Source organism: Branchiostoma lanceolatum, chromosome 10 (genome assembly GCF_035083965.1).
Source record: "Branchiostoma lanceolatum isolate klBraLanc5 chromosome 10, klBraLanc5.hap2, whole genome shotgun sequence".
In the NCBI taxonomy this organism is placed as follows: domain Eukaryota; kingdom Metazoa; phylum Chordata; class Leptocardii; order Amphioxiformes; family Branchiostomatidae; genus Branchiostoma; species Branchiostoma lanceolatum.
Window position 1 is genome coordinate 1,476,674 of NC_089731.1, and position 19,144 is coordinate 1,495,817.

General features: G+C 42.6%; 2 protein-coding genes across 2 annotated transcripts in view; both read right to left on the minus strand.

The window, feature by feature from the left end:
• Nucleotides 1-12,539, minus strand: part of LOC136443702 (chromodomain-helicase-DNA-binding protein 4-like) — a 38,084-nt gene extending 25,545 nt beyond the window's left edge. Inside the window, exons 1-16 of the mRNA XM_066441051.1 lie at nt 12,319-12,539; nt 11,658-11,752; nt 11,062-11,157; nt 10,429-10,590; nt 9,634-9,804; nt 8,875-9,009; nt 8,254-8,404; nt 8,012-8,052; nt 7,632-7,775; nt 5,922-6,119; nt 5,130-5,235; nt 4,593-4,630; nt 4,021-4,298; nt 3,095-3,223; nt 1,526-1,664; nt 315-506 (exon numbers count right to left, since the gene is read on the minus strand). Coding sequence (XP_066297148.1) covers nt 315-506; nt 1,526-1,664; nt 3,095-3,223; nt 4,021-4,298; nt 4,593-4,630; nt 5,130-5,235; nt 5,922-6,119; nt 7,632-7,775; nt 8,012-8,052; nt 8,254-8,404; nt 8,875-9,009; nt 9,634-9,804; nt 10,429-10,590; nt 11,062-11,157; nt 11,658-11,752; nt 12,319-12,415 — 2,172 coding nt within the window. The 5' untranslated portion in view covers nt 12,416-12,539. The remainder of the gene's footprint in view (nt 1-314; nt 507-1,525; nt 1,665-3,094; nt 3,224-4,020; nt 4,299-4,592; nt 4,631-5,129; nt 5,236-5,921; nt 6,120-7,631; nt 7,776-8,011; nt 8,053-8,253; nt 8,405-8,874; nt 9,010-9,633; nt 9,805-10,428; nt 10,591-11,061; nt 11,158-11,657; nt 11,753-12,318) is intronic.
• Nucleotides 12,540-13,913: 1,374 nt separating this feature from the next.
• On the minus strand, nt 13,914-18,422 carry LOC136443364 (translocon-associated protein subunit gamma-like). Its single transcript, XM_066440582.1, has 5 exons — nt 18,255-18,422; nt 17,338-17,464; nt 16,226-16,324; nt 15,376-15,507; nt 13,914-14,542 (listed from the first exon to the last, which is right to left on the minus strand). The coding sequence occupies exons 1-5, from the start codon at nt 18,379-18,381 to the stop codon at nt 14,476-14,478; spliced, it is 552 nt and encodes a 183-aa protein (XP_066296679.1). The 5' UTR covers nt 18,382-18,422; the 3' UTR covers nt 13,914-14,475.
• Between the last annotated feature and the right edge of the window lie 722 nt (nt 18,423-19,144).

Here is a 19,144-nt window from a genome sequence, read left to right on the forward strand (position 1 = left end):
TTTCTTAAGTCCTAAGATGTTTTCTAACAATGTCTTACCTCTTGGAAGAGTGAGTTGAGAAAGGTAATGGTCTGAATGGTCTTCCCGAGGCCCATCTCGTCGGCTAGGATGGTGTCCGTCCCCTGACTCCAACTTTCTTACATGTTTCTTAAGTCCAAAGATGTTTTCTAACGCTGTCTTACCTCTTGGAAGAGTGAGTTAAGAAAGGTAATGGTCTGAATGGTCTTCCCGAGGCCCATCTCGTCGGCTAGGATGGTGTCTGTGCCCTGACTCCAACTTTCTTAAATCTTAAGATGTTTCTGAAGTAGTCTTACCTCTTGGAAGAGTGAGTTAAGAAAGGTAATGGTCTGAATGGTCTTCCCGAGGCCCATCTCGTCAGCTAGGATGGTGTCCGTGCCCTGACTCCAGCTGAAGCGGAGCCAGTTTAGCCCCTCCAGCTGGTACTCGTGTAGTTTCCCGCCCGTGTCGTCGATGTACTCAGGCTGCTTGTCAAACTTCTTAGAGGGCTGCGGGGGGCAAAAGTAGACACGATAAGACGGATTTGATCCTAGGGGTCAAGCTCGGACATGTTGTAAGGGATTGCATTCGTCATTTCGGATGGTGACGTAAAGCCGGCGGCCCCGTGTATAAGGGAGCTTCAGGCATTTGCCTCAAGCGTCAAACCTCTGCACGTAAAAGAACCCAACACACTTATCGAGAAGAGTAGGGGTGACCCGGTGTGCTTGGCCAAAAACGCGAGCCGTGGCGAAGCCTCATTGCACTTCCACAAGCTACTTGAAAAAGCACCATGCTTCACCTCAATTGAGGATGCCTTGAAACAAAGACACTGACATATTTTGTGAAGTATTCCAGTTAGACAAAATTTAGAAAAACATTGTACTCATAAATCAGCTTTCATTGGAGACTTTGATGTTTCTGAAATCTTAAGAAAGTGAGTTAAGGAAATCACTCACAATCAAAAGGGCAGTACATGTTTGGTATGTACCACTTTATAGGAGAGGAGGCTAATTCTTGTTGTTGATATCTCACAGAAGCCAGGGCTAGAAATTCTTCTTTGGAAATGGGTGCACTTGTGAACCCAACCCAAAAAATTAGGTGCACAGAAACTGGGTGCACCACATAAAACAAAGTTGAATGACAGCAAAACATAAGTTTGATGCTACTGCCTCTCGTAAGAACTTCAATCTGTATACAATATATATAATTCTATCCAGATTTCAAATTTCAACCAAGCCATACATCATATTAAGTACAACAAAAGGTTATATTGCTTTTTCCGATACTTACATTTCAAAAATATTCTGTATGCTAGTGTACAAAAGAACCGTTACCCTATAGAGTACAAAAATACCTAGGTGCACCAGTGCAACCAGTCAAAAATTAGGTGCACAGCTCCAATTTTGGGTGTACACAGGTGCACATGCACCCAGTATTTCGAGCCCTGGAAGCACATAACACATCAACCCTTAGATCACACAGGAGGACAGATAACTGTCACATTACGGAAAAAAAACATTTCACTTACATCAATAGTTGGCAACGGCGAGTCCTTCTCGGCGCCCTCCTTTTCCTTGGCCTCCTTGCCCTTCTTCACTTTTCCTTTCTTGTCCTTCTTGTCCTTTCCTCCTTTCTTACTCTTGGGCTCAGGGCCAATTATTGACTCTCTGGAAGGTAAGTGGATATGGAAGATGTTAGGCAGGGTGAGACACTTGGAAACGTCTTCCGTGTTTTCTTAAGACTTTGCTAACAAAAGTGTTACATGTTGACATCCACAGATATTGTATTTTTGATGCTGATACAGAGAAAAATTTATTCAGAATTCCTGAAGTAAACAAACTGGATAGAGAGTATGTCACTATCAAGGAAAGTTAGTTCACACAATCAAACAAATTCAAATCTAATAACATTACCAAGTAAAAAGTCCCTATTATTCAGTTGCCTGTACCTCCCTATTTTCAGAGTGGACCAGTCAACCAGGCTTCCACTCACAATCAAGAGGCAGTACATGTTTGGCATGTACCACTCTATAGGAGGGGAGGTTAGTGCGTGTTTATTGTTGATATCTCACACAAGCAGAAAACACATCAACCCTCAGATCACACAAGAAAACAGACAAAATACAGAAAAGACAAAGATCAGGTTTGGGCTCACAACTGGTGCAAATTCCTTGCTATTGTAAGCCATAACAATCATAGTACTTGTTTCACTGGCTATCATATAACTTTGGAACTTTTTCCTCAGCAATGTTGCCAGCCAGAAAAAGTTGCATTCAGTATGTTTTGAAACAAGAAAAATCATAATTTGGACATTTTTTGCCCAAGTCAAATACCTTCCAACTTAACAAGGCCAAATTGGCCAATTCCAAAGTGAAAACGATTGCCATTCGGAGTTCTGGACAAGAAAGTTATAAGCATATATTTGGAAATAAATGAAATGAATTCTTGAACAAGTCTTGAAGAGGGTTTAAGGAGGGAAGGTGTAGCTGATAGTTCGCACCCAGAGAACACAGTGCAACCTACCGCCGAGCCTTCAGACACTTTTTTCTGAAAAACAAAACCCAAAATCACAAAGGCCAACGACTTCTTCAACTTTTGATCCTTTAAAACCTGTCTTTAATAATATCTTGGCATTTTGATCACAACACAGTAAGAAGATTTAATGTACAGTCACATAGATATGACTATGGTGATGATACCACAACTAAACACAACTCATAAACATCAGATTTGTATCTGTGCTATGTAGAAAAGTTTCTCTGCAAGACCACTTGGTGAGTGCTTGCATGTGTGTGAGAACAAGTGAACATGTGTTTGTATGTGTGTTTACATGTGTGAGTGTATGTATGTGCTCCCATTGCAACATCCCCCGGTATTGCAGGTGTTTTTACCTGTGGTCCCAGGAGGACTTGATGTATTGTTGGAAGTGTGTGTGTGTGAGCATGTGCCCCCCTAGCAACTTCCCTCAGTACTGCAGGTGATTTTACCTATGGTCCCAGTAGGACTTGATGTGCGACTGGAAATTGGTTTGTGTGTATGTTTGTGTGTGAGCATGTGCTCCCCTAGCGACATCCCCCAGTACTGCAGGTGTTTTTTACCTGTGGTCCCAGTAGGACTTGATGTGCGACTGGAAGTCGGTAACGGGGACCTCCTCTGTCTCCCAGGTGGACTGGTCGTAAGGAAGGTCCCGCCATTTCACCAGGAAACTGTCAACGCCAAACCGGCTCCTAGAAAAGGACAGAAGAAATGAATGAAAAAGTGAATGCAAGAACACAGCCGGGTTTTTCCAGAATCCAACATTTGACAGAAGCTTGATCGTAGTAACTAGTAACAAATAGCAACCGTGCTGTTCCTGGAAATTTTTACTTTGATCTGTTGTACGAAACCGTTTTCTGTGAAGACAATGACAAGTTTCTGTTAAGTCTTGCACTATTCATAATGAATATGACAGTACTCATCTCCAATTCGAAGCCCTTATGCCACACAACTTTATGCAATCACTAAAGTAGGAGGCTGTTCAATTTTTTTTTCTATATGCTTAGTGCTAAGCAGAGAAAACATGCCATGACTCGGCCGGGGAACTCATGACCTACCGAATGCAAGGTGAACACTCCACTCAGCTTAGCCATTCTGCCAGTTCAAATAGAGACATGCAATGCTGAAATTTACCAACCTGTGGTTGATGATGCGGTGAATCGTGAGCCACTCCCGCCGGATCCCGTAGCGTTAGAACCTGCAGCATTACCCTAACCTAACTGTTACGCTAGCCCTAGCCTGAACCCTCATTAAACCTCTTCCTGCACCCTATCCCTAACCTAACCCTTAACCCACATCCCAACACATAACCCTTCACAAACCTGTGATTGATGATGCGGTGAATCGTGAGCCACTCTGGGCGGATCCCGTGGCAGTAGAACCTGTAGCATTACCCTAACCTAACTGTAATGCTAGCCCTAACCTCTTCCTGCACCCTAACCCTAACCTAACACTTACCCCACTCCCCAACACATAACCATTTACACACCTGTGGTTGATGATGCGGTGAATCGTGAGCCACTCCGGCCGGATCCCGTAGCGGTAGAAACGTTTCTCCAGGTCGTTGTCAGGGTCCTGCGTCGAGTCGTTGGGTTCCTCCCCGCCGTCCTCTAGCGGCGGTGGTTCGTCCATGTCGTTTTTACGGAAGTAGTTACGGAACATGGCGGGATGGTAGATCTCGAGCTGAAGCTCGGTGACCCAATCGCAATGCCAGTAGGACATGCCACGCCACTTCACCAGAAACTGTCGCGTAGGGCGAGGTTGGTACTAGAAAGGGATCACAGAAAATAATGTAAATATGAAAACTTTCTCTGTGGTTTTCTTTAAACATTGGAAACATATGTCATTCAAGGTGGTAGATCTCAAGCTGAAACTTGGTGACCCAGTCAAAGTACCAATAGGACATGCCGCACCACTTGACAAGGAACTGTTGCGTAGGGCGAGGTTAGTACTTGATCACTATTACAGAAATAATGTTTCTTTGGTTGTGTACAAGAATACTACAATATTGAAAGTTTCTGTTACAGTTCATAACTTCTTGTCTGATTTGCAAATTCTCACCTTCTTTTTCAGAGCCTCAGCCTCCTGGCTGTCCTCTTCTGTAATAGAGAGAAAAAAAAACATACTTTAAAAAATCACCTTTAAGAAGGAGTTTAAAATCCTACTTTGATGTGGATTACTGTAATTCACTTTATCTTCACGTTAGTAAAATTTCACGGTGTAAGGACATTTTCACTGAACTTTAACTTCACGGTGGCGGCAAGTGATTTACAGAACGAGTGTGAAGGAATCATAAATAATAACACTTTTTTTTCAGTGATGATAAGTTCATGGTACAGAGATGGCCGTGAAAACAGTGAACACAAAGTTACACTTACAGTGAAAGAAACAAGAATTACAGTAATCTATACTACATAAAATAATTTTTGAGATTCACAACAACAACAATACTACTAGTAACAGGGTGCATCATGCAATGAATATAAGAATGTCGGTGTTTCATGAATTAGCTGAAACCGGGAAACTTAAGGACTTAAGAGATGAAAAATAAACTTTTAAGAACAACAAAAACAATAAATCCAGGCGATGGACACTCACCACAGGTCATGTTGAGGTCCCCTAGGGTGGGGATGTCGGGTGCGGGGTCGGGGGTGAACCAGTGCCAGTGGAGGATCTTCTCTACCCGACCTCGCAGGGGCTCGCACTGGGGAGGTGGAGGAAAACATTTTATCAGTACATGTACTTCCACAAACACTTGATTGTATGATGAACTCACATACCTTGATAACAAGGTTCAAACAAACACTGCTCAAGTATGCAGAATATAAAATGGGCTATTCCTGGCATAAAGCATGGGCAGATTCATTTTCCGTCAAGGACCATGGAGAGGGGTGTGTGGCTTGAATATTTCATCAACACCCCCTACAAAAGCAAATTTGGATCAATCTGCCTATAGTTACAGAACAGTGGATTTGGCATGCTAACCCCCCTCCACAAACACAAATGGACCATTCCTCCCATACTTACAGAACAGCGCGGGCAGACCCATTCTCCGTCGGGGATCTCGGGGAGGGGTGGGTTGAGACAGTGGATGTGGTATGCTAACCCCCCTTCACAAACACAAATGGACCATTCCTCCCATACTTACAGAACAGCGCGGGCAGACCCATTCTCCGTCGGGGATCTCAGGGAGGGGTGGATACCGTAAAAAAGTAATTTTTTACAAACACCCCTCGAGGGACAGAGATGGACTGTTCCTCCCATACTTACAGAACAGCGTTGGCAGACCCATTTTCTGTCAGGGATCCCAGGGAGGGGTGGATACTGTAAAAAGTATTTTTTTACAAACATCCCTCAGAAAAACAAGTGGACCATTCCTCCCATACTTACAGAACAGCGCGGGCAGACCCATTCTCCGTCGGGTATCTCGGGGAGGGGTGGGTTGAGACAGTGGATGTGGTATGCGGAGGGACAGGAGTCGCAGCAGAGCAGCTCGCCCCCGTCCTTGCACACCCGGCAGAACTCCATGTGCTCATCCTCCTCACTCTCCTCCTCCTCCTCCATCTCCACGGTGATGCCCTCCCCCTCCTAACAAACAAACAAACAAACAAACAACAATGAGCTAACATCCTCCTCACTCTCCTCCTCCATCTCCACGGTGATGCCCTCACCCTCCTGTAAACAAAGAAACAAACAAACAAACAACAGTGAGTAAACATCCTCCTCACTCTCCTCCTCCTCCTCCATCTCCACGGTGATGCCCTCGCCCTCCTGTAAACAAACAAACAAACAAACAAACAAACAACAGTGAGTAAACATCCTCCTCACTCTCCTCCTCCTCCTCCATCTCCACGGTGATGCCCTCGCCCTCCTGTAAACAAACAAACAAACAAACAACAGTGAGTAAACATCCTCCTCACTCTCCTCCTCCATCTCCACGGTAACGCCCTCGCCCTCCTGTAAACAGACAAACAAACAAACAACAGTGAGTAAACATCCTCCTCACTCTCCTCCTCCATCTCCACGGTAACGCCCTCGCCCTCCTGTAAACAAACAAACAAACAAACAACAGTGAGTAAACATCCTCCTCACTCTCCTCCTCTTCCTCCATCTCCACGGTGATGCCCTCGCCCTCCTGTAAACAAACAAACAAACAAACAAACAAACAACAGTGAGCTAACTAATTGTTGATGAAGGTTAGACACATAAGTAGAAAGACATGCAAGGTAACAGTTACTCAAGCAACTGTATAGATTTTAGAAACGGTCAGTCTGAGTGACTGTATGAGTAAGCAAACACACAAAAATGGTTCACTCAATTAGATGGTACCCCCCTCCCTAACATACCGCCTTTATGCACCCCCCTGAAATACTCACACAGTGGGGGCAGCTCCATTTGCCTTCAGGAGCCTGTTCTAACTCAGGGTCGAAACACACAAGATGGTGCGCTTGAGGGCAAGTGTCACACAGACCCCCCCCCCCCAACATACCCCCATATACATCCATAGGACCCCCCTAACATACCCCCACAGACACTGTAATACTCACTTCAGGAGCCCGCTCTAACTCAGGATCTAGACATACAAGATGGTAAGCCCAAGGGCATGTGACACACAGAACCCCCCATGGGACCCCCCTCCCAACCATACCCCCCACAGACAACCCCCCCTGTAATAACACAGTGAGGGCAGCTCCATTTGCCTTCAGGTGCCTGCTCTAACTCAGGATCCAGACACACGAGATGGTACGCCCGAGGGCATGTATCACAGAGACCCCCCTAACATACCCCCCTTCACACAACCCCCCCTGTAATACTTACACAGTGAGGGCAGCTCCATTTGCCTTCAGGTGCCTGCTCTAACTCAGGATCCAGACACACAAGATGGTACGCCCGAGGGCAAGTATCACAGAAACCCCCCTAACATACCCCCCCTCACACAGACCCCCCTGTAATACTTACACAGTGAGGGCAGCTCCATTTGCCTTCAGGTGCCTGCTCTAACTCAGGATCCAGACACACAAGATGGTACGGCCGAGGGCAAGTATCACAGAAACCCCCCTAACATACCCCCCCTCACACAGACCCCCCTGTAATACTCACACAGTGAGGGCAACTCCATTTCCCTTCAGGTGCCTGCTCTAACTCAGGATCCAGACACACAAGATGGTACGCCCGTGGACAGGTGTCACAGAGGATGATCTCTCCCCCTTGCTGACACACTTCGCAGTAGTCTTGATGGTCGGTCTGAAAAAAAGTCAGAAACGTGAGTTTTGATAAATCTATCAAATTAAAGCCTGAAAGCCAATTAAAAGTAGCAGGGCATTACAGCATTCTGAGCAAAAAGTGCTTACAAAATATGTCTACAGCTGGATCTGTTTGACTTCTTTGAAACAGCAGTTAATCCTTTATGCCTTACAGTTCTTATGCATGTGATAGCTATAAAGAAACTGTATATTGATGAAAAATGAAATTCTCCTCACCTCATATCCATCAGAAGGAGCATACTCCGAACCACTGAAGTCTGGAACAACACAGAGAACATATAGTTATCATTTTGGGAGAAATTATCTTTTACTAAGTTTTAGTAGCACGAATCTTGCATACTGTCTTTAGAATCTTTCAGCGCTCTTACATCCATTATAATAATAGCTAACATTTTCATATCCTTCAGAAATCATTATCACAGAGAGTATTTCAAAGTGGATTCAAAAGTTGTTCTCACCTTTCTTGGGGCCCTTGGAAGACTTCTTGATCTTCTTCTTGGCCTTGCGTGCGCTGGAGCGACCAGTGGAGCTCTCCGTGCGGATAGACTGGTTACTCTGCAGACTCTCATCATCAAAGTCTTCACTGCCACTGCCACCGTCGTCATCAGACTAGGGAGGGAAACAAGACTCTATCAAAAGTCTTGACTACAGATAGGATAAGGCAAAGGAGGGTACGAGGAGGTGATACTGACCTGGTGGCTCATCGTGTGGGAGCCAACATGAGGAAAACGGACCCAGGCGTAGGCACACAACTCTCAATGACTCCAGGTACAAGTGGTTTAAGATCATTCTAGCCTCCCAAGTTGGCATCCAATGATGCCCTTGACAATGAAAATCGGTATGATATAATTATGGCCTTTGGGATTGAAGTTGGATCAGAAAGGATATAGATATCTGATGGAGACATTTCTGTTTCTGAGGTTTTGTCACTGTCCCTTTTCAATGTTTTTTCTTTCTTTCTATCATTCTCCATAAGTACAATGTTTTTATTTTACATGCACAGCGAAATAGACCAATGCTTTCCCTCAACATGCACCTACTACATGACAGGGTTGAAAATATTTCAGGACAGTACTTACAGAAGAACCCTTGCGAGCCTTTTTAGCGATCTTGATGCGGAGTGGAGCCACCACCTTCTTCTTGGGCTTCTTGGCCTGGGCGGGGCTCTGGCTGCGTCGCTGCTTCCTCTTCTGTGCCGCTACACCCTTCCCCTCCTGCAATCAATCAATCAATCAATCAATCAACAAATCAATCAATCAATCCCATCAAACCTAACCTTCACAATTACAATCATATTCTCGGGTCAACAAAACCTTTTTCAAGACTGTGCAAAGATAAAGAAACAAAGACACTTGACTAATGAGAAAATAGAATGAGAATATACATTAAGCTAAATCCATATACAGTAGCTTTTGAATTTGGGGACATTTCATTATATAAAGTGGGATCATTTGTCTTCCACTGTCTCGGAAAAAAACCCCAAATAAGATAGAATTTACCGTTAGTATCTAGACTAGCGAGTGAGTGATTTAGACTACAATAGTCACATGCTATATTGTTACCAATTGTCTGTCCGTCCTTCCATGTTATGTGTACTTGCAATTTGCCTACGGGCAAGGACTTGCAATAAACTTTGTTATACTGTAAATCTTGAAATGTTTTGCAGTGGTTTTATTTTTGTGGTGCCTCCCCACCGCAAAATTATGACATGGTAAATCAAATATTGTAATTTGTGCTAACACATCATCTTGATGCAAATGTAAAACACCACAGGGTCTTTTCCACTCACATTCTTTGTTGAAATTAAATCACACAAAAAATAAACAAATTTACAGTACCTTGGTCTTGGCCTTCTTCCTGATGGGTTGGCCGTCCGGTGCGAGGAGGACAGGTGCCTGTGCCGGGGCGGCAGGCGCTGGGGGAGGGGCAGCCTGGCCAGCCTTGGTGGCCTCCTTAAACTCAGGGGAGGAGGAGAACTCTCGCCACTTGGCACCCAGCACTGTCATCACCTGGGGGAGGGGGGCAGGAGGGGTGTTTGTAGTAAACAACATCAACTAAGACATGATGTAATATGTGCTCAAAATACCGCAGCAATTTGCATAAGATTTTTTTCGACATTGTACTGGAAAATATTTCAGGCTGGCTATCATGAATCACAATTAAACTTGTGTTTTGATAGAGCATGGGACAGAACTATGCCTCGGATATTTGCAGAAAGCTTCACCAAATAACAGGGAAAATTTCTACAAACTTGCAATATTGCATGATGTACGTTGTATTTCAACATAAAGATGAGCAGCCAAAACAATACAACCCAAATGTCCCTAACTGAAAGTCTAAAGAAGAAATCAATAAATCTCATCAATTCTGAGATGAACATGAACTTGTGAAGAAAGATGACAGGTGTACAAACAGCAAAAATCAAAACACTTACCAGGGGTTTTTCTAGAAAAATTGAATAAGAGGGAGCACACACAGGCGAGGGAGTGAATTCTATGTATTTATGGAAGAATCAATCGCTGAGTGAAGTCTGCTGGATATTAAGGTAAAATCTTAATTCCACAAGGGGGTGCTGGGCTGAAACAAGAGGGCACAGCGCCCCTCTTTCCTGATTTAGATGAACCCTGACCTACCTTGGAGGGCGGCATTTTGGGGTTAGTCTGTGCGATGATGGGTCTGAGGTGCTGACTGAACACCTTGTAGGTGGTCAGGTTCTGATAGTCGGCTTCGGTAAACTCGTAGTCGATGTCATCAAAACCAAACTCCTCAAGGAGCTCTGCTGAAGACTTCTGCACCTGAAGGAATGAGAGGAAAAAGGTCAGGTGGGTGGGTAAGTGGAGTTAAGAGGCTCTCCTAACAGCATCTTTCATAGTGACTCAAGTCGAGAAATCATAATCCAAAAACAAAAAACTTTGTTGTTCAAGATTTAAATTGGAGTCTTGGACCCTGGGGTTTGTTGAGGAGGTAAACATCTAACATGTTTTAACTTTAAGTTTCAAATATTCTCCGTTATACCCATATTATATATAACATTTGGAAACAAAATCTATTTTACTCATCAGTATCATATTTCCCCTTTCAAATTCCTGCTTGCTTCTTGATCAGAACAATGCATGCAGCAGACTTAATGCAAACCCAACAACATCAAATGCCTGCCCTTGAATGTTTACAATCATGATAATTTACAATCTTGTAACCAGTATTGACCTGGGCCTCATGATTAGGACATTATGAAAAGGTTTCCTAAGTACAGGTATTTCCCTCACCTTTGGTTCTGTGGACTTCTTCTTGGCTTTTGGTTTTCGGACTGTTTCTGTCTCGATGGCAAAGTCACTGTCGCTAGAGTGGTCTCCATCATCCTCCTGTACATACAACAAGGGTGGACATTTGTACAAAGGAAATTTTTATTGACATTTTTAGCGACTTTCGTATGGTCTTCTACATCTAAACATACAAACAGTCAAGTAGATACATGTGAATTAACCTATACATAAATGCCTGTGCAAAGTAAATCAACATGTTCTGATGTTGAGTCCAACCACGGAGGTTCCTTGGTCCAATATACATCATTTTCTCTGGCAAACCGGGACAATACACACTTTGCAAGGCAACCATTTCTATTGAATTCACTTGTTTTGTCTATTGATGCATAGGATGATTTGCATATCAATAATGCTTTTCAGTCAAACAACAGAGCAAGAAAAACACAGAAAAGAGCTTCAGCAAGCATGAAATGGAACAAATACATAGCACAATCTTTATTTTTCCTTGATCGAAATAGAAAGTACGGTACAAGCATTTCTAAACAACATGAAGACACCAATTATTTTCATAACATTATTCATATAATTTTCTTTCTCACCTCGTCTCTTTTCCTTTTCTTGGCTTTTGCTGGTTTCTTTTTCTTTGATGACTTCTTTTTCTTCTTCTCTACTGGTTCCGGCTCCGGAATTTCTTCTAAAAGCGACGAAAACACAACTTTAGAGGCGAAAGTTGTTGAATCTTAGCGCTTTTGACTTGTGCGTTTGGCTGCGGTGCGACCTCATTAGCATGCATCGCGCCACATCACAAACCCGATCATTAACCAAGTCGATATTAACCAGACTAAACTAACTAGCAGTGACGCCAGAATTAATCTGAGGGTCAATTTCACACAAATTATGAAAAATATTCATCTGAGGATCCTCCTAGCGCTTCTAACATGCATATTTCCATCGAAAATCGTCAGTTTCGGACGCGGAAGTCGTCCAAAACAAAGCGTGCATGTGTTGGTGTGTGTACCGGCGATTCGTGCACACCGGTAAAGTTCCGCTCAGAACTGACGAAAAAACTACCACAAAATCGGTTCTCCTACCGCTAAACTTAACATCAACTAGTTCTACAGGTTGTGGGGATGATTTCTAAGTCTAAAAACTACGGCGGGGAGGGTTTTCTAAGGGTAAAGCGGGGACCGCATGCATGCGAAGCCAGGCAGGGGCCGCTATCCGGGCAGCCATGCACGGAGCATCGGTCATCCACAGTACCTGGTACCGCCGCCTCTTCCAACTCTACACTCCGCTCTATACCTTCCTCCTCACCGACATCCTCCTCCGCCAAGTTCTCCTCGTCTTCGGCTTCCATCTTCGGCGAAAAGTCGTCCGATTCCTGTCAGAAATTTCCACCACCGGCGGGGCAAACAATGAGCGACCTGCGCCGAAAATATGGCCGCCCAAATTGACGACCCCCCGCGGACAATCAATGTAATTAGTCTGGGCATGCGCACAGTGACGTCATTAACTAGTTATCGATGAGTTAACGGGATAACCGCATCCCATAATACTCTTAATCCATCAGTTTTTAATGAGATGCAAGGCACGTCTGATGGTTAGCTGGTATAGCCTTGACCATGGCTCATATTTGACAGTATCACATGACAGAGACAAAAGACCATTCTAAGCCTTAGGATGAATGGAAAAGATAGTGGAATTTCTTAGAAAAAACCTTAAGAGATGAAATTTAAGACTGTGATGACTTTTAAGAAAAAAAGACACCAGTCACACTGTAGTAACATCATTTTGGTAACTGAAAGTTTGAAATAGAAATATGTTTCTTTAAATATGTAGATATTTTCAATAAATATGCAATAAAATTTCCATTGTAAACACCTTTCCTTTAACATTAAGTTACAATATTGTCTCAAAAAATAATTTTTTCCAGAGCAAGAACAAAGATATTTCAACATTTTCTATGTTTAGGGGTCTGTTAGCTACAAAAGTAAAGGCATTTTATTTTGCACCTTAATTTATAACTGACTTTTTAAATTGATTCATGCACACTTGATAAAAAAAGTAACATTTTTTTCATTATAAAATGCAAGGGAATGTGTTGATAATGTGGCCTTCAGTGCTTGAAACCTTTGTTCTATAACTGTCCAAGTAAGTGTTTTACAAGATTTGGTCTCACATTCTCTTCTAAATGCTTCTACCCAGGATGGACGTAGACTTCCAAAACGTTCTTTTTCGATTCATTGTTTTATGGAAGCTGCCATAATGGGTATTTTCTACCTCTTGAACCCTACTAAATACAGGACTAAGATTCTGTGAAGACTAAGCTGGACCATAATTTCCAACCATGAACTTCTGAGGAACAATCTCAACGTTTTCTGACTACTGCATTTTAGAAATATGTCATCCTGGAAACTTAATAACCTTCCCTCCTTGGGGATTACCATAGTTAGGCATTATTTTCTGCAGCCAAGTCAAAACATTGTGACTGTTCTAATATATGCATCATGCATGTTTTGTTCTGCAACACTCAACTAGATAAGCCACACCCCTATGTTTCTTTTCATGACTACATTGTACTGACATACAATTACAAACCTCTGATGTTACCTAGTATATATATATGGCCTCCGTCGGTCAGTATTGACCATGGTAAAATCCTAATTCACAGCAGCCCTACAGCATCGACTATGGCTAAACAGCTCTATACGAGAATGGCAGTCTCTGCCACAAAAATCACATCTGTAAGCTGACTCAGTTTTGTTGCAAAGCTCTTTTCTGCGGATCCGCTTTTCTTCTGCGCTGTGCATACCTAGTATAGTAAGACAACATATCCACACACACACACACATGGCTGTGATGTATAAAAACCCTTTATTTCTTTCATACCAGCACACTGGAATGCTCACTCCTGTAGAAGGGGTCTGTGTTCTTTCCGCAGAAGGATGCAGTCTTGTTTTGACAACAGAAACCATGGGCAACAATCGAGGTGTATTGCATCTCATTTCAAAATGTTAACGTTCTCAATACATGTGTCTTAAACTAACAATTCTTAGTGTTTCTTTACATCATTAACATGGACAATCCATAAGCTTATTCTCTCTTTCAATACTCCATAAATCAATATCAAATACTACTTAATCAATACTGAAAGTAATACTACTCTACAGTCCTGTTGCAACTTACAATGCTACATCATTACTTCCACTTTCTAGAAACGTTCGTAAACTTTGACCCCTCCTACTCTTTCAGCCCATCCTGTCACAACAACTCAAGTCAACCACCCCCATTTCGAAAATGGAAGATTCCAAACACAGATGCTCTTTATGAAAATTTGGACTCTGCCACTTCATAAATGGGGGTGAAAGTGATTGAGCTATTGAGAGAGGATGCTTTTACATGGTGTTTTTTATTTCTTTATTGTGAGCCAGTTGAGAAGAGTGCCAGCAGCCCACCAGCCAGGCCCACAGACAGCACGTAGTTACTGTGGAGAGAGTTAAGGAACATGGAAAATCATAAAAGATAATATACAAGTTATAAAAGGTCTTAATACCTGTCTTTCATTGATCACTTTCCTATTCCACTACTTTTAAGTCTTCTATGTCATGTTAGGCAAGACAAACTGTAAACAAGCACCTCCCCCACCCCCTCCACACACAATCTACTCAAACATCACCAACACAAGACATAAAACTTGGAAGTTATGCTACAGTACCTTAACGGGGCCAAAAATGTAATCATTTTGAGGTCTCATTTAAGTTAAGACAAAATATCAACTGAAGACAGTCCACCCAGGAATTCTTGAGTTATCATGTTCACACATGAGCACAGACACAACCAACTGAAAACATAACTTCTAGGTGAAACTTTTTTTTATAGAAAAAAAAGGGAAAATGGGGGCATTGCGAGGAAGGATGCTTTAGAGAATTTTAAGTTAAAATGGGGCATGTGACCTACATTGTAGTAGCATCCCTGGTCAATCAGAATTTTGCACTTGTCAGAGAATCTGTTCCCCAGGGCATGGGAGCACTTCGCCACTGATCCTCACTTTAGATTAACTCATGTGCAGTGCAGGTAATAGCAAGTGCAAAAGGATACATGGTGGGGTTGAGTGATATTTCGTACTGTACTCTATGCTACTACATGTAATGATAAGTGCATTATAAGGATACTTATTGGAAAATCTTAAACTTTGATCCAACACAAGAATAGACTCACCATGAATTTTGGGTTGGACCTCCAACCTTCGTCAGATATATAAGGATACTTATCTTTTTATTGTCAAATGCTACAAGACAAATGCTATGAAAAGGATACACGGTGGGGTTGAGCGAGCGCAGGATGAAGAAGGAGGCGACGATGACGAGGAACAGGAAGAGCGCGTTGTTGTAGAAGATGGAGAAGGTCGTGGCCTCGTAGTCCGCAACCTCGTTCTTCTTCCACAGGATCCTGGGAATAAAAAACAAACAAACAAGTTCAGAAACTCAGTATCAAGTCTCTACTACTAATACTAGCACAACCACGTTCTTCTACCACAGGATCCTGGAGGAGAAAAAAGAAATGAAGAAAAAGGATTAACTTTTTCACTGAAAAATGATTAACTCTTTCTCTGCAAGACCTCACAGATCCTGGACGACAAATAAAAAAAAGTTTATATCTTATGTTTTCTCAGGTAGATCTCACAGAGTAAAATAGTTTCTAGAATACGCTCTGAGGTGCTTACAAGTACACATCATCAGTGATGAACCCAGGATCACAATACACCCTTACATGTTCTTGGATGACCCAGACAAAGTAGATCAATACCCGTCTATGTCCAAATGGCTTGTTTCCACCACCCTGGGCTACAAAACCACAACCATTTGCAAGGTCTTTCCTGCTGCCTCCAACCCAAATGCTTTCCAACACCACATCTACATACTCTGCCCAAATGTGTCACAAGTATGATATCATGATAAAGAAACTTGCTCTTTCGGGTGACATCTAATTTTCAGTAAACCTTATTCTGGATTGAAAACCGGGCAGATTGAAGCTGTGCCTGTTTCTGTATATTTTTCTGGGGCAGAGTAAAGGTTTTCTTATGTACCATTTTTGTTCTAAAATCATAATATCCCACATTGTTAATTTCAAGGCTACTTACTGTTTCCAAGTGTGATTACTGTCTCACCTTTCGTCCTTCTCCTTGCGAGACATCTTCTTGGAGTCAGCGTCCGACAGTTTCTTCATCACCTCGCGGGAGACGGCATCCTCGCGCTGTAGGGCAACCCTGGGGGGAGGGGAGAGTTTAAAACTCTAAACATTTCATGCAGATATGTTTAATATATACTACGTATAGTGATATACTTCCTTCAGACCATCAGTATGTTCCAACTTTGGCCTTAAGATTGGTTCCGGATGCCCTTGTAGTCCCCTCTATTTGAGGGATAGATACTCAATGCAACAGTTAGTAACACTTGTGTTTCAGGTTATTCTACATTAATTCTAGTTAAAGCGGTTCTGTGGAACAGCCTGCCTGTAGATGCCCAGCGTGATCCAACGCTATGGACTTTTAAGACCAGGATATAGAGCTCTAGGGACTGGCCTGACGATCATGACTTGTATGATTATGATAACTATTAACCAATTATTCATTTTTGCTGTAAATTGTTTGTTATCTTATTTATTTATTTATTTCCCGTGCCCCCCCCCCCCCACCTCCACTTGGACCCCTGGGAAGAACGGACATGTATATATATGTATATGTACTGGCCGACAGGGCCTTCCAAGAAAAATAAAGGTTTACTTACTTACTTACCTACTAATATCTCTTGTATTGGAGAGAGATTCTTGAAGTAAGTCAACATTATTTAGTGTTAGACACAGCCTCTACACTTTTGTTTTGTCAGACTTAATTGTGCTTGAGGACAAACTTGATCTTATTGTAGATGAAGGTTTGTCTGTGCTTGAGGTGATTTCATATTATTTATGGTTAGAGTTATTGAATTTACTTAGACGAGAGCCAACTTGTGCTTTAAGTTTAACTACATTACTTTGTGTGAGACATTGCAGGACTTACTTGTGCTTGAGGACGAACTTGATCTTCTTGTAGATGAAGGTTTGTTTATGCTTGAGATGATTCTATATCATTTATGGTTAGAGTTACTGTAGTAACTTAGACGAGAGCTTACTTGTGCTTTAAGCGAGTCTACATGTACATCACTTTGTGTTAGACATTGCAGGACTTACTTGTGCTTGAAGTGAGTCTTAAAGAGAATGAAAGATTCCTTGTGTCCGACTTACTTGTGCTTGAGGACGAACTTGACGTTCTTGTAGGCGAAGGCAATGAGCCAGGTGCAGACCAGGGTCATGACCCCGAACACCACGGCGGACTGGAACAGGTCCATCTGGTGGATACGCCAGTACAGCCCTGGGAACAAGAACAGAGGTGTGTTACAGCCCTGGGAACAAGGACAGACAAGTTTTATTACCTTTCGATCAAGAACAGAAGCATTCAGGCAAAGTAATTTGTTCTCAGAATACTGCTCATAACATCAACCTGCCGGGTTACACAAATCTGCCTAAGTACATGTTTGATAACCCAGGTATGCACAGGTAACTTAAGATATAGAGGAGTGTATTGCACTGTTAGACATTGGATTGGAGATTGTTTTGGGATGTATCTTTTTGGGGTGGCGGAATTATGTACCCTGGTTTTTCAACACGAACTATGAATTATTGAAAGGCAAACAGGTACAGTAACTGATTATTTGTTTCATATCAAAGGCTTCGAGCGGAAATGCAACTAAAAATCATTTTTTTTACACCAAGTTACCATTCTAGCCACTACTTTTCTATTCAGTTAACTCCCAACCCAACCTGGTAACGTAGCGGTAAGGGGGTATGATACTACATCTTTTCTCTGGAACGAAAAAAAAAATCTTATGCTACAGTACGGCCGAACTTGTGATAAAAATGTATCCATTCCAAAACCGGCTTAGCAATCCACACTACTCCAATGTTACGTGACGTTATCAATTATCGATTCTACGCTGGAATTTCGTGGATTTAGCATTTTATACGTTGAAAGCGGCTCGAAAAAACTACTTGTTTGCGTACGAAACAAGGGGAGGGGGGCACACATGCTGCCACGTATGCAACGCTAACAGACTTCGCACCCAAATTTAGCACAACTTGGCGCTTTTTTCCGGACTACTTACATATCGGGATGGCCGAAACGATGAAGGCGTTTCCGTAGAAGAGGGCCGAGGACTTGGTGGTCACATTTCGGCTGAAATCTTGAAGAAGAAGTTCCTCTTCCTTCGTAAGTTTCTTTCCTGCCGCCATCTTGGACACTGCGGTGGTTTAGGAGAGGCCGAACATTGCCGAACATTGCCGAAATGGTTTCCGTCGAGAGGTCGGCTCGAACGCTGACTTCCGGAGATTGCCGACAAAATACTGCAGTTTCAGATAACACCGCTAGGTTATATCTAATGTCTATCAAATACCTCTTTGATAACGGTGAAAAGGGAATTCATAAGCACTGTACTTATAAAATGTGACATTTGTAGTAAAAGATATCACACTAAATTTCTGGTGATATAGGTTATTGTTGCCTAGCATAGATTAAACATAAAACTGTGACATAGCAATGTGGCCTGCATACCCCACATGTGGGGTATGCAGACATCAATTTTTCAAAACTTGTGGGGCATTGCCACTAAGAAGCAATGATCATATTAATATACTAGATATGATAAGCAAGAGGTGTATTACATGCATATGTATATTTTTGCGTTGTATGGTGTAAACAATAAATAAACAACCTTCACCAAAGTGTTATACTACATGTAGTAGGATATACTAGGACCCTTCTCAGAAACGTCGTGGTAGCCTAGCCTCCTTCGCAGACTTCCAGAATTTACTACTGGATTAACGATTTTCAACATAGGCAAAGTTCTCTATGCCGGAAACAGGTGTTGGCGCCCCAGGCCAACTCCCTTTCCCGGCCGATAGTGAACTTGAAAATTGCGAATCAGCGAAAATAAAAGCTACCGATCCAGAAGTCTGCGAAAGAGGCTACGTTCAACAATTGGCGCCGAAACCCAAC